This window comes from Podarcis vaucheri (assembly GCF_965113315.1).
Source record: "Podarcis vaucheri genome assembly, chromosome: 9".
Taxonomy (NCBI): domain Eukaryota; kingdom Metazoa; phylum Chordata; class Lepidosauria; order Squamata; family Lacertidae; genus Podarcis; species Podarcis vaucheri.
Window position 1 is genome coordinate 52,409,897 of NC_138767.1, and position 15,770 is coordinate 52,425,666.

The 15,770-nt window shown below is 45.7% G+C and overlaps 1 protein-coding gene across 4 annotated transcripts in view; it reads left to right on the top strand.

Annotated features, from left to right (window-relative positions):
* Positions 1–14,514, top strand: part of HELT (helt bHLH transcription factor) — a 131,487-nt gene extending 116,973 nt beyond the window's left edge. For 2 of the 4 annotated variants that reach the window (XM_082237937.1, XM_082237938.1), the window contains exons 3-5: positions 10,950–11,054; positions 11,355–11,451; positions 13,716–14,514. In XM_082237937.1, the coding sequence (XP_082094063.1) occupies positions 11,037–11,054; positions 11,355–11,451; positions 13,716–14,203 (603 nt within the window). In that variant the 5' untranslated portion in view covers positions 10,950–11,036 and the 3' untranslated portion in view covers positions 14,204–14,514. Of the gene's footprint in view, positions 1–9,936; positions 10,307–10,703; positions 11,055–11,354; positions 11,452–13,715 lie in introns of those variants that run through there. The other 2 variants (XM_082237936.1, XM_082237935.1) reach the window with 2 other exon arrangements.
* Positions 14,515–15,770: the final 1,256 nt, after the last annotated feature.

Below are 15,770 nucleotides of genomic sequence, written 5' to 3' on the forward strand. Positions count from 1 at the left end.
GAAATTTACCAAAATTAGATTTAAAAGGGTCTTTCTGCATTGGGTAGTTGGTCCAATCCACAGGAACTATAAGGTCGCCAGCTTTTAACTGGGTTCTGCTCTGGTGCCTTTCTGCCGTCATTGGCGGAAAACAATGCTTATCTCATTGCCTTGAAAAGTTTCATCTGCTGATTTCTATAGGTCAGCCTTCCCCCAACCTGCTGCCCTCCCCGTATCTCGGACTTCAATTTCTATCTACTGCAGCCTGCATGGTTATTATTATTATTATTTATTAAATTTGCATACTGCCCTCCATCTCTAGATTTCAGGGCAGTTTATAGTTGTACTCCAAAGCAGGGCACCAAGCCAGGGAAGGCTACTGTAGCTCAAGCTGCTCTTCAACATATAGGAGCCATTCAGGTTCCAGACATGTCTAGTTTATCTGTTGGAATGGCATATGATTTACAGGACAGGGAAGGCACACACACACACAGCCATGTTAAATTTTGCATCAGGCAGTTCTAACTAAATGTGAGCCATTCAGGGATAATAAAATATCCAATGGCTGGGATATTTCAAGGGTTCTGCACTCATCCTTAGCACCTTAATTTCGACCTATTCACATGTATGATTTCTGACTTCCTAACCAGGGATGCGGGTGGCGCTGTGGGTTAAGCCACAGAGCCTGGGACTTGCTGATCAGAAGGTCATCGGTTCGAATCCCCGTGACGAGGTGAGCTCCCATTGCTCGGTCCCAGCTCCTGCCCACCTAGCAGTTTGAAAGCACATCAAAGTGCAAGTAGATAAATAGGTGCACTCCAGCAGGAAGGTAAATGGTGTTTCCATGCACTGCTCTGGTTCTCCAGAAGCAGCTTAGTCATGCTGGCCACATGACCTGGAAGCTGTCTGCGGTCAAACGCCGGCTCCCTCAGCCAGTAAAGCAAGATGAGTGCCCCAACCCCAGAGCATAGCTGTCAACTTACAGATTTGAAAATAAGGGACCAGCAGCCTTGAAAATAAGGGACCAGCAGTCAAAATAAGGGACCTGCAGCCTCACCTTTCCAGGCACTCCAGTCTTCCTGTCCTCCTGCAGTCTGGTCAAACTCATGCTGGGTAGCTTCGAGAACACTGTCCAACCAACTTTGTAACCAGAGGTTCAACTGAATAGAATCTGAATCACATGCACCACAAGGCCTATGCAGCCTCAACTTAAGATGGCTCCCCGGCCTGGCTTTGCACTGCAAAGTTTGCAGCAGCACGTGCAACAAAATGGCATCCAGCATTCAAACCCCCCCTCAGCTTGCATTAACTAGCCACACACAAGGCATGCAAGCTCCACCCCCCCCAGTCATTCTTAGACTTCTTATTGGGTGAGCAACACAGCCAAGCAACACAGTTGGAACCCCTCCTCCTCCCTGGCTGGCAGGGAGGGAGGGGAGCTGCTTCCTTTGAAATTTAAGGGACATCATTTAAGGGACATTTAAGGGACATCCATCAATAAGGGACAGCAGTGGGACATGGCGCTGGAATAAGGGACTGTCCCTTCAAATAAGGGACACTTGACAGCTATGCCCCAGAGTCAGCCACAACTGGACCTAATGGTCAGGGGTCCCTTTACGAGAGTAAAGAGAACCTTTAAGAGAGCAAGAGAACCTGTGTGCTTCCCTTTTCCCTCCTTCTCCTCTGCTATGCAAACTCCCTTCCTCTCTCTTTTTAGAGGTAATCATGCTGCACAGCTCAATTTCCACCAATATTACTGCTAACCATGGCTAGTTTTCAGGCAGAGGCTGGAACCAGGGTTAAGAGAAGGATTGACAACACTAGCTGATTTTGCATGTGAGCTTGAGCATTTTCTGAAACCAGTGGGAGGGATTATTTTTCAGGTGGGCTTTGGAAACTTCTCACGTAGCCATAGATTGCTTTAATGGGGTTTATTTAGCAGCAACATACTTTATCTGATATATATATAGTTGTTGTTGTTTAGTCGTTTAGTCGTGTCCGACTCTTCGTGACCCCATGGACCAGAGCACGCCAGGCACTTCTGTCCTCCACTGCCTCCCGCAGTTTGATCAAACTCATGCTAGTAGCTTCAAGAACACCATCCAACCATCTCATTCTCTGTCGTCCCCTTCTCCTTGTGCCCTCCATCTTTCCCAACATCAGGGTCTTTTCCAGGGAGTCCTCTCTTCTCATGAGGTGGCCAAAGTATTGGAGCCTCAGCTTCACGATCTGTCCTTCCAGTGAGCACTCAGGGCTGATTTCCTTCAGAATGGAGAGGTTTGATCTTCTTGCAGTCCATGGGACTCTCAAGAGTCTCCTCCAGCACCATAATTCAAAAGCATCAATTCTTCGGCGATCAGCCTTCTTTATGGTCCAGCCCTCACTTCCATACATCACTACTGGGAAAACCATGGCTTTTACTATACGGACCTTTGTTGGCAAGGTGATGTCTCTGCTTTTTAAGATGTTGTCTAGGTTTGCCATCGCCTTTCTCCCAAGGAGCAGGCGTCTTTTAATTTCGTGACTGCTGTCACCATCTGCACTGATCATGGAGCCCAAGAAAGTAAAACCTCTCACTGCCTCCATTTCTTCCCCATCTATTTGCCAGGAGGTGATGGGCCCAGTGGCCATGATCTTCGTTTTTTTGATGTTGAGCTTCAGACCATATTTTGCGCTCTCCTCTTTCACCCTCATTAAGAGGTTCTTTAATTCCTCTTCACTTTCTGCCATCAAGGTTGTGTCATCTGCATATCTGAGGTTGTTGATATTTCTTCCGGCAATCTTAATTCCGGCTTGGGATTCATCCAGCCCAGCCTTTCGCATGATGAATTCTGCATATAAGTTAAATAAGCAGGGAGACAATATACAGCCTTGCCGTACTCCTTTCCCAATTTGGAACCAATCAGTTGTTCCATATCCAGTTCTAACTGTAGCTTCTTGTCCCACATAGAGATTTTGCAGGAGACAGATGAGGTGATCAGGCACTCCCATTTCTTTAAGAACTTGCCATAGTTTGCTGTGGTCAACACAGTCAAAGGCTTTTGCATAGTCAATGAAGCAGAAGTAGATGTCTTTCTGGAACTCTCTGGCTTTCTCCATAATCCAGCGCATGTTTGCAATTTGGTCTCTGGTTCCTCTGCCTCTTCTAAATCCAGCTTGCACTTCTGGGAGTTCTCGGTCCACATACTGCTTGAGCCTTCCTTGTAGAATTTTAAGCATAACCTTGCTAGCATGTGAAATGAGTGAAATTGTGCGGTAGTTGGAGCATTCTTTGGCACTGCCTTTCTTTGGGATTGGAATGTAGACTGATCTTCTCCAATCCTCTGGCCACTGCTGAGTTTTCCAAACTTGCTGGCATATTGAGTGTAGCACCTTAACAGCATCATCTTTTAAAATTTTAAACAGTTCAGCTGGAATACCATCACTTCCACTGGCCTTGTTATTTGCAGTGCTTTCTAAGGCCCATTTGACTTCACTCTCCAGGATGTCTGGCTCAATGTCAGCAACCACACTACCTGGGGTGTATGAGACATCCATATCTTTCTGGTATAATTCCTCTGTGTATTCTTGCCACCTCTTCTTGATGTCTTCTGCTTCAGTTAGATCTTTACCACTTTTGTCCTTTATTATGGTAATCTTTGTACGAAATGTTCCTTTCATATTTCCAATTTTCTTGAACAGATCTCTGGTTCTTCCCATTCTGTTGCTTTCCTCTATTTCTTTGCATTGCTCGTTTAAGAAGGCCTTCTTGTCTCTCCTTGCTGTTCTTTGGAAATCTGCATTCAATTTCCTGTATCTTTCACTATCTCCCTCGCATTTTGCTTGCCTTCTCTCCTCCGCTATTTGTAAGGCCTCGTTGGACAGCCACTTTGCTTTCTTGCATTTCTTTTTCATTGGGATGGTTTTAGTTGCTGCCTCCTGTATAATGTTGCGAGCCTCCATCCATAGTTCTTCAGGCACTCTGTCCAGCAAATCTAAATCCTTAAACCTGTTCCTCACTTCCACTGTGTATTCATAAGGGATTTGGTTTAGATTGTATCTTACCTGTCCAGTGGTTTTTCCTACTTTCTTCAGTTTAAGCTTGAATTTTGCTATAAGGAGCTGATGATCTGAGCCACAGTCAGCTCCAGGTCTTGTTTTTGCTGACTGTATAGAGCTTCTCCATCTTTGGCTGCAGAGAATATAATCAATCTATATATATATTTGTGCAATCAATATATATATTTGTGCATGTTTATACAAGTCATACGTCATTTGTAAATAGATAATAAATACATACCAGTCTTAGCCAGCAAACATTTTACATTTCATCTGTCATGGATGCTTTAGCTGCATTGCAAGGGCTTGGGCCAGATGATCTTTGGGGTCCCTGCCAACTCCACAATACTATGATTCTATGATTCTACAATGGGCTTCATTTCAAATTCCATCATCTACCTGTGTTGGAATACGGCAATAAAATAGCTCCCAAGACCTTGAGTTCCTCAGTGGAGTGTATTTTTATATTTAAAAGAAAATGAGAAAAACCTCTCATCCGTCAATTAGGAAGCCAGAATTAAAAACCCAGAATGTAGGCTAGCTTTTGCCAACCTCTAGATGTCACAGATTACAGTTCCCATCGTGCTGGTTGGGGCTGATGGGAGTTGTAGTCCAAAGCTTCTGGAGGGAACCAGGCTGTCTTAAGACAGGTGTAGACTATCTAGAGAGAGCAGCAGTGGCTCAGAGCTGGATAAGTGTGTTGTGCACAACTAATGGCAGGTCACAATGAAGGGAATGTACATCACCTTATAAGTCAGGAATGAGGATCCTGTGGCCCTGCAGATGTCCGTTGGCAGTGCTGACTGGGGCTGATGTAGTCCCAAACATCTGGAAGGCCACAGGTTCCCCATTCCCTATTCTGAAAGGGGGTTACATTGATTGCACCCCTGGATGTGCATTGCATAATGTAAGGAGCAGTGCCGGGGTTATGTATAGGCTAAGTAGACTGAAGCCTAGGGCCTCTAAATCTAGGGGGCCTTGCCAGCCCGCCTGCTCCCCAGCAGGCGGTCTCCCCTCTCCCAAAATTGCTAACCCAAAACTTCATGCGAGGGCAGGGCACCACCAGTGAAAAGGCCCTGCTCTGTGTAGCTCCTGCCCTGTCATCTTGTTTTTTGTACAATCTTGTTTGACCTCAGTAACCAAAATTATATTATCAATATATACAAGCAGAAAAGTTCTTTTCCTTCATCTGCAAGAAATCATACAAAACAAAGTGGCACTAATAATGAAAAGTTCCAGGGTGGCAACAGAAAGCAAACTAAAAATGCTTTTGCAGTTCATCAAAACTATCCAGCAATATCAAGTTATAGGAAAACTGGTGCTATTAACAGTAATCCTTCTTGTTGGTTAATTGGTTCGGCAATTTCCATGCACATGATGTGTGATGCTAATTATTCTTTCCAAGAGTTAAATGATAACTAATCAAAGGCAGCTCGTCGGGAGAGCTATGAGATTCAGGTGAGGGTCAGATGCCTTGTCAATCCCAGCAGGTATATGAGAGGACAGCCTGGCCTGTGGGCTGCCCATACTCCACAGGACAAAAGCAGAAAAGATATTTATTTTACACTGGAACACAATTTAATAGGAATTTACTATTAATAGGAATATACTACTCTTATTAGTCCTGTATACAAGACCTCTAGCATATAAAGGTAAAATGATATACGTCCAAGGTTAGATATAATTTCTCTTTCTAAATTTACATTTTTAATGCAGTGGTACCAAGGGTTAAGAACTTAATTCATTCTGGAGGTCCGTTCTTAACCTGAAACTGTTCTTAACCTGAAGCACCACTTTAGCTAATGGGGCCTCCCACTGCTGCCGCGCCGTCGCTGCACGATTTCTGTTCTCATCCTGAAGCAAAGTTCTTAACCCAAGATACTATTTCTGGGTTAGCAGAGTCTGTAACCTGAAGCGTCTGTAACCTGAAGCGTCTGCAACCCGAGGTACCACTGTATTGTTACAGTTAACTTATATAACTACATATACACATACACAACAAAGGAGGAAATATAGATTGCAATCCTTTACACATTTATGTGGGAATAAGTTCCATTTTTCTATTTTGCCATGATTACAATTATTTTTTCCATGCAGCCATTCCGCCAAGGAGTTCAGGGTGACATACACAGTCCCCTCCCCCATTTTCCCTCACAACAACCTTGTGGAGTAGGCTAGGCTGAGAGAAAGTTATTAACCCAAGGTCACCCCAGTGAGCATCATGGCCAAGTAGGGATTTGAACTCTGCTCTCCCAGATTCCTAGCTCAGCACTCCAACCACTGCACAATACTGCCTCTACATTAGCTACATATTGATTACAGTGGGACTTACTTCCTAGTAAAAATTTCTAGGATTGGGGTGTTAGAACCTCGATTCAATTTCTTTCCATGACAGCACAAAACAAAAACAGTTGGATTGGCCTGGAAATCAGGGTGTGCGAAGCTCAACAAAGATCCAAAACCATTTGAAATTATTGTTTCTCTACCACCCCAACTTGCATTTATGCCTGTGAATGACTCTCTATAACTTTATCCCCGTCATCAAAGATCCTTCTTTAAATGAAGCAAATGGCTACTATGGAAGAAGGATTGAGTAGAGAGGCAATGCTGAAGTAAAAACAAGAACCTCTTCTTGCTTTTGTGTGGTATGTCTCTTGCCAGATATTAGCCTATTAAAACAAGTACAGGTTACAGCATAATTTCCCAATAAGGTTTTGAATTGGGGGGGGGGGCAGTCTTCCAAGTATGCCAACTGTGCTCAAATGTCAGTGCTTTTATGTGTTTATGTCATGTTTCTGTATCATATACATTCTTAACATTAATGTATGCAATTACTGCATAATTAAGAAATAATTAATATTATATATTAATAGCTGTATGGTATTCGGTGTCAATTTGCGGCAGCGCTTTAACAGGTGTATGCTAGCATGAGGCATTAAGTCCGATCCTTTGCGTGTTTACACAGTAAGTCCCATTCTATTCAATGGAGATTGCTCCCAAGTAAAATACACAGAGGATTGTAGCCTTTAAATAAATGGATGGAAAGAACTGCTTTGCATTCAAACTGCCTTGTTTCTTGTGTGTAAAGAAAAACAAGAGCGTTTTCCAGATGTATGTCTGTGTTGAATCCTCATTGCTAAAGTGCTTAAAAATAAATCACAAACCAAGGGAGCTTTTTCTATGTATATACTGTACATGAAATCATGGCCATAGGGAGTACCCATTTCTAAATGTATGAAACATGTGCACTCTACTGTTTATGGTGAATAAAAGAGTGGTGTGGGTTTTGTGTATTTCTGGAGAGTTAAACGATAAATGCTGTTATACTTCTGGAAGTCTCCAACTGGAAATGTGTCAAGAGCTTTCCAAAGCAGCTCATAATGTCTGTCTGGGGCCCTCATTGTTAGTCTGAGCAGAGATGTAACGTTAGAAATCAGAAGTAAAAGCAAACATCTCCCCTTAATATGCCATAACGTTTCCAGCACTCCAGCTCCATCACCCCTGTCATATCCACTTTGCATGTGTCCTTTCTAGCTTCCATTGTCAGCCTGAACCTGCACCTCATCCAAGCCTGTCCTGACCGAGACACAATTCTCCGGCAGGGAAAAAGAAGCAAATAAACAAGTTGAGTGGTGTAAAAAAAGGGGGTTGCCTTGCAGGTGCCTGCAGCTGGCGGTTAACACAGACAGTAAGAGGATCAACTCCATCTCCACTGGCTGGAGAGAGAGGGAGAGAAATAAAGCTCCCACATTTACTATTCACAGTTTAGTTAATTTGGATGATAACGGTTAGTTTCTAATCCCATTGTGCAGAATTGAATATACTGAAACCTACAAGCCTTCTGAAAGAGGGTATCTTGCAAACAGAACAACAATCAGGAGCGTCTCCCCCCCCCCTAGACTGAACCGTGCAAGGCACGCACAGTTTTGGATAACATTTTGTAGGGGTTTGTTTAGTCACCCATCAGGTTGCAGACAAAACAGGTTACAGACAAAGCATCAAGAAGCGAGAGCTCTTTAAACAGACAAGAATCTGAATTTGCATTTTGCAGCAATAAAAAAGAAGAAGCACAAAATAACCAAAAGCTAACCAAAACTACAGTTCTAGGAGATATTAAATGGCACAGTTTCCTTCATCTAAAAATAAAATAATAAAAATCAGGGAGGAGAACAGTAGCCTATTTTTTAAAACAGTTTGCAGAACGTCTCTCTGAAACTGTATTTCTGACTCTTTTTTTAAAAAAACACGTTCATAATATTGCTTTGGAGAATACACCGTTTCCACGATGGAACGGACTAAAGTTTGGATACACTGGCACACATCTCCAAAGTCTAGGTGATGTTTTTATTTGGACGTGCAAACTATAGTCACATTCTGAGTTGAATTTGTTATTCATTTAGTCGATGTGTAAATTGGGCTTGTTTGAGGGGCGGGGGTGTCCCTATACAACTAAATAAGAAGGTGCCAATGAAAGTTGAAAGAGGCACGAAAATGCGCTCCGAAGCTTTGGAGAGGAAAAGGATACACCCTCTTTTTTAGCTAATTTCCTCAAGTTCCTGTTTGTGTGTTTTCGATATTTTCCTCTTCAAGCCTTTCAAAAGAAAGCAAGCAACTTCCCCAAGCTCCATTATTCCCTCTCCGGCCCCCCCTCGGACAAACTTGTTGCCCCCCAAAAAGACAGCCCTTTGCGCTCTCAAGGCGAGAAGCGCGGCTGCCAGAACAGAGGCCCTAGGAAAAAAGTTAACAATGCTGTGAAAATATGTTTGCAGAAAATAGACAATTGTTGGATTAGACGTATTCAAGTATGAAATAATGCCTTTTTGTGTAAAAACTTCAGCAATGTGCGTGTACAAAAGTTCCCTGTGGCAGTTACTTGCTCCCTTTGTGAGCGTTGCGCTTTGGCGTCTCCACTTGGCGCATTTCACTCCCAGCCCCTTTAAACGCGATTGTTTCTTTCTTTCTAATGACATTTACCGGATCAAAACATGCTGTTAATTCGATCAGAAAGCTTTACCCTTCCTAACAATGCCACAATAATTTCTCCTGAAGTTTGTTAAATTGACCAAAATTAGGCAAATGAATAGGGGGTCTGTAGGCGACCCTTCTCGCAGGTGACACCACATAATGCACTCTCAGACCAGCTGCGATCCCCTCTTTATTTTGCCCCTCTTTTCTTTGACCCGCATTATTAAGATTTAGGCCCAATGAAACCATTCACACTTTTCAATGGGATATTTTCCTATAGGATAATAGGCTACAAATTGAGCCTCTCCAAAGCGGCGAGGAGGAGGGGAAAAATAACAACCTCGAGAGACACACACACACTACAGAAACGACCGTCGTGTGCCAAAGGTTTGAGGGAGGCTCCTAAGGTCTGCAGAGGGGAGGAGAGAAAAATTTAAAGGACGGGGTGGGGGGAGAGAGAGAATCTCGTGCCAGCCTCCAGTCCCCACACCTGCCGGGGTGTCCCCGCCACATAAAGCGGGAGAAACAAAAAGGCCTGGCTGCCATCTCTCATAAAGATGGACGTGTCACCAAGTCGTGTGAGAAAAGCCTGAGAACAAACGGGCCCACTCCGTCTCCAAGGGCTCTTCCTTGAACTGGGCGGAACAGCCTATTAAGGGCTTACTTAATTACTTTAATGACTCTGGACAGGCTTTAAAATGCAGTCAGCGCTTGGACAGGGAAGGGGGGCGGCGGCAGGGTGTGTGCATGTGTGTGTTGGGCTGGGGGGAGAGTGTGGGGTGCCTGGGATTTGTAAACAGGCGGCCGTCGTGTGAGAGACCGACCAGGCGCTTGGCGGCCCAGTGAAAGAAGACGGCCAGTGTTTCGCAGCCTGCAGGCGCGCCACTGCGCTCAGCTCCCTCAGCCCTGCGCGGGTCGTTGCCATGCAAATGCCCTTCGGGGGCCGATCACGTGTCCTTTGAAGGGCCACGTGGAGTGACAAAGCTGATCTGACGTCCCCCTACCCCACCCTTACACGCCCCTTAGGCTGGGGGTGTGGGGTGGGTGGGGGAAGACCCGAACATACACACATTTTAAAAAACTGATCTTTAATGCATGCCTCCTCCTCTTCCTAACGCTGCTTTCCCTAATCCTGGGGAATCAGGCAGGCCATGAATATATCCCCCCCTCCCTCAGAAATGATCGCTTTATAAACCGCCCCTTGGAAGTTAGGGCTCTGCAATCCACCTGGGCCACTTGAAGGAGGACATCGGGTGCCTTCTGCGAGCTTCTCCCCCAGCAGCGGCTTCTTGTCACGATGGCCTCCAAATTGAAGGAACGGAAAGTGAGTTGGAGAAGGAACGGTGCCCTGCGCGCTGCCACCGGGCTCGACCTTTCCTCAAGGAACTGGTGGCCCTTAGCTGCACAGGCTTAGACATCGGTTTTGAGGCTTGTGATGATGTGTGGGATAGGGGGGGCAGTACCAGAACTCAGGAAATAGAAAGAAAGAGGCGAAGTCTCGAAAGTGCTGAGATATAGGAACCTTGCAGTATTTGGCGCTTCATATATCTGGACGTTTCAAATCTCGTATGGAAGTTTCCAATATCTCAGTTTTGAGGCTTTGCCGTCCCCCACCCCAGTTTGCCTTCTTAGGATTATGGTACCATCAGCAGGTGATGGGCCCATCGTCGTCTCCAGCAGTAGGGATGCTGCATTGCTAAGTTTTGGGGAGGTTTTTGTTTCTTTTTTGTCTCCAGTATGTCAAAAGCTTGGAGAGTTGGATAGGAGGAGCTCACAAGTGCCTGGCTCTTAAAGGGCTGCTCCAAGCTGTACAGAAGTAGGTTGTGCAAGGGCAGAGAAGTGTCTGGAGACGTCAAGAAAACTTAAAGGTGATGGAGCGACTTCGCGTTCTGATGCGATGCTCCCTTCCATCTTGCCATACCACACGTGTGTCTAGCCTAAGCCTGTCGTTCTCATGCATTTTCCAGAGGATCCCGGTCTCCCATAAAGTGATCGAGAAAAGGAGAAGGGACCGGATCAACCGCTGTCTGAACGAACTCGGGAAGACGGTGCCAATGGCTTTGGCAAAACAGGTGCGCATCCCAAAGTTGCGTTTTGCGTCTTTTCGGCCGAGAGGGGAAGCAATTTGCGTACGTGGGGTTACTTAGGAGTGGCTGCTGCTGTTCTTTTTGCGTGGAGGGGGGGTGTATGTGGCATTTTGCAATATAAGGGGATCGTGATCATAGCTTTGTGAATGAAACAAGTGTGGCTTGTTCCTGCTCATTTGCAAGCCTTTTTGTCGTTAGGTTAACTCACACTGCTGGATTCAAAGCTCCGGGTGCACGGGGTTGGAAACAACTCCCTGAAGTCCTGTCTGCCTTTGTGCATTTCAGAGTTCCGGCAAGCTGGAGAAAGCGGAGATCCTGGAGATGACCGTCCAGTACCTGCGGGCCCTTCACTCTGCAGATTTCCCTCGGGGGAGAGAAAAGGGTAGGCGTGCTCTTCTTCCGTGGCTGTGCGTTTCTGGCCACGCAGGCGCGCAGGGAGAAGACCCTTGGCCGGGAACTGCTGGCTGAGCTCTCAGAAGCCTTGGGAATGGATCACCCTTTGCTGTGGGAAATCCCATTAGTGAAATTGGGGGATCCTGGCGACACGGGTGGAGAGGGAAAGAAATCTCAGCTCGCGACACTGGGAGGGATTTTGGACACAAACGTTTTCACGACCAGATTAGTGGTCCAGGGGTTAAATCGCCAAGGGCAACCCACTAGCTCTTAGTCTCAGACCCCCAGTGCAATCCTCTATAAATCTTCTCAGAAGTAAGTCCCATTGATTACAATGGGGCCTGCTCCCAGATAAATGGGTGTGAGGTGGTGGCCTCAGTTTTCAGTATGATTCTACCTCACAGTGAATGGATTGCATGGAACATAAATAAACAATCCTTTATATGAATTAAACTCCCCCCCCCCAAAAAAAAAAATGAGTAAGCAAATTAATGGAAGGTGGAGTTCTCAGTGTTTAGAGACAGTGCATTACAGTAGCTTATGCGTTGCTTTGAGCTTTCCAAGCCTGGGTGGTATTGGAGACAAGAGTGCAGGACTCAAACAACATTTCATTTGATCCAGCAAGGTAACTTCATTCCCTGATAAGGAAGGATTTTACAGACTTGTGAGATGTAGAATAATGAACAAATAGTGCATTTATTATGGCACAATCTTCTGTGACCAACAGCCCACTTCATCAGCTGGATGAAGCATTAATACCCAGCAGATGTATATGATGTGAACATATACTCAAATAGGTGTATATTTTTTGTATATACCTGGCTACATAGGGGGGAAGTCCAGTGCAAAATTGTTGGCTGAGAATTTATCAGTACACTCTGAGGCTGTGTACGCACTATACCTTTAAAGCACATTATTTCCATCAAATATCTCTGGGCACTGTAGTTTACTCATCACAGAGTTGCAATTCCCAGCAACCCTTAAGAAACAAAAGTGCTCAGAATTTTTTGAGTGGGAACCTGTGCTTCAAATGTGCTTTAAACATAGCTGCTTTTCCTACCTTAACTAGCAAGACTGTAGAGCATGGGTTGCTCTGTTCTTATGCTGTATTTGCTGATCTACCCCTGGTTCGTTAGGCTTCATGGGATGTGTATTGAACATTCATTTTGAGTTATTGTGGGGAGGTTATGTGATGTCACATCAAGGGATTGTTATCTCACACTTTCCAGTGGGTTTCCCCATCACTGGGGTAGGGAGTGAGCTCATCCACACTCCCTTTTGTCCTGCAATTTATTCCATTTGCCCCATGATTTCTAGGCATGGGTCTGAGAGGTTTTTCTTCTGCCCCTTTGCCTTCCCCTGGAAAACCCACAAGTTTACTGCTGAATCAGTACATACATAAATCTGGAGAAAACCCATTTGACGTTTGTTCTGATGCAGTAGTAAACCACAGGTTTTCCCTGGGGAAGTGGCAGGACGAAAGGAACACCTCTTAGCCCCCTGCCTAGAAATCATGATACAAATGTCAGTGTGGATGAGCCCTTTGTCACACAAGAGCACCAAACCAACTCTAATTGTGCAACTTTAATTTGCCAGTATATGGCTGAATCCTATCCAAAAACAGCAACATTCTTGAAGTATCCTTTGTCCTCTTGCATTGCCTTCCACGGGATGCCCACGTTAACCAATGCACCTTTTCCCATGTGTAAAATGGTCAGGTGAAGAAGATACAGGTGAATACCTGCAAAGGTACAGGAGCATTGTCCTACTTTTTTACTTCACCACTCCACTGAGACCCCCCCCCACTTGGGAAACACTAGTTTCCAAACAGTGGCGTAGCGTGGGGGGTGCAGGGGGGGCTGGCTGCACCGGGCGCAACATCTGGGGTTTAGGGTTAGGGGGCGCAAATCCACGGGTTAGGGGGAGCAAATTACTTGCCTTGCCCCGGGTGCTGACAACCCACGCTACGCCACTGTTTCCAAACTCTACTTACTAAATTAGGCAAAACAGCTTCCCATTAATTTGCTGCAAGAGGCAGGAAAAGCAGGGTGTCGATTGTAGGGTGGGGTGTTCGAGTTTCTTCCTGCCCCATGTAGGCAAGCCATGATTCCCAACCACACGTCCCACAGGGGGCAATTTGATTTTGAAGGCGGGCAGTTCAAGAATGAGTTATTAACAGTTAATGGCTTTTTAGGCTTCCTCCATGCGAATAGGAACCACTGCTGTAACCCAATTTTTCTTTCTTTCCAACAGAGCTTCTAGCTGAATTTGCCAACTACTTTCACTATGGCTACCATGAGTGCATGAAGAACCTAGTTCACTACCTGACCACAGTGGAGAGAATGGAGACCAAGGACACCAAGTACGCCCGGATCCTGGCTTTCCTGCAGTCCAAAGCTCGCTTTGTCACCGAACCCATCTTTTCCTCACTGGGATCTCTCCCAGAGCCAGACTTCTCCTATCAGCTGCCACCAGCTCCAGACTGCTTGGGCTACAGCCCCAATGACCCTGTGTTCCAGCAGGGATCTGGACACGGCCCCTTTTCCTGGCACAGCTCCGCTAGGAGTCCCACTCTCCCTTACCTCCCCAACGCTCCTGTGCCCCTCACTGGCCACGGGCAGCAGCGCAGCACCTTCTTGTCATCCGTGCAAAGTCTGGACCGCCACTACCTCAACCTGATTGGCCATTCCCACCCCAACACATTCAGCCTGCCTTCTGGCCAGCATCCATCAGTGCTATAGCCTACGTCTGGTGTTGCCAGCTGGTTGTCCAAAAAGGGTCCCTGTGTCTTAAAGAGCTGCCAGAGAGAGAGAGGTCTATGGCTTTTGCCTTCCCAGTGTTGCCATGCCATTGACCTTCTCCGTGTCTTGCAGTTCCTAAAGGCCCAAAATGCCTTCCAAGGCCAGGTAGTGCCGAGCTCACCTGCACATATTACCTATTTATATTATTTCAAGACAATAAATTATCTTGCCTCCTTCCACAACTGTAAATAGATATGAAATTAACGGTGGAGTGAAATAAAAATATACTTCTGGAAAAAGGTTCAGCCTGATATGTTTGCTGTGTTTATTTATTCATCCTTCTGCCAGCCAGTTCTTCTAAATGTTTGCTCTGATTTTGGCACAAATGGAGTAAGGTTAGGTGCACATTAGGTTTATTTTGTTTTACCTTTTTAAAGAAAGCATTTTTAGAAGAAACAAACACAGCTAAGGGGAATGGAAACTCTATTTAAGCGACGGGGGAGATGCCTGTGCCAAATGGCTAAGGATGGTATCGTACACCAAGGTTATTTTGCTGTTGGTTTGATAGGAGCCAGGCTGCACCACAAGACTTTAACTTATGCAGCGGTGTCCTTTGATATGGGATGGGAATACCCTGGTGTATATATGGTGTTGTTTGTTGTTGCCACCTGGCCTTGAGATCTCCATGCTTCCTTGGAAGCAAACCTTATAGGATTTAATCTCAAAGGCTCTGGAGCCAATTCACACAATCATATTAGCATGTCATGGAATCATAGAACCTGAAGGAGCGTCTCCACCCCCATCGTTCAGCCCGGACACTGAGATCAGCGCCGACGGCCTTCTGGTGTTTCCCTCATTGCAAGAAGTGAGGTTACAGGGAACTAGACAGAGCGTCTTCTTGGTAGGGGCGCCCACCCTGTGGAACACCCTCCCTTCAGATGTGAAGGAAATAAGCAGCTATCCTATCTTTAAAAGACATCTGAAGGCAGCCCTGTTTAGGGAAGTTTTTAATACTTAATGTTTTTAACATTTGATTGGGAGCCGCCCAGAGTGTCTGGGAAGACTCAGCCAGATGGGTGGGGTATAAATAATAAATTATTATTATTATTATTATAGAATCACAGAACTGTAGAGTTGGAAGGGACCCCAAATAATGCAGGAATCTCAGCCAAGGCATCCATGACAGAGAAAGGGGGCTGTTGAATGGATCATTGCAGATCTCACCATGGAACTGTTTTACTACTGCCTCATTAAGGCACCCATGGAGGTCTCACACCATTGCACATGGGAATGCACTAGGTACCAGCTGGACTCCAGGTTCACCTGGGGCCCACGGCTGGAACATTTCTTCAAGCTGTCTTATACTGCATCAGACCATTGGTTCATCCAGCAGCCCTTGGACCTTCTACCTGCAAAACATATATAAAGGTAAAGGGACCCCTGACCATTAGGTCCAGTCGTGACCGACTCTGGGGTTGTGGCGCTCATCTCGCTTTATTGGCCGAGGGAGCTGGCGTACAGCTTCCAGGTCATGTGGCCAGCATGACTAAGCTGCTTCTGGCGAACC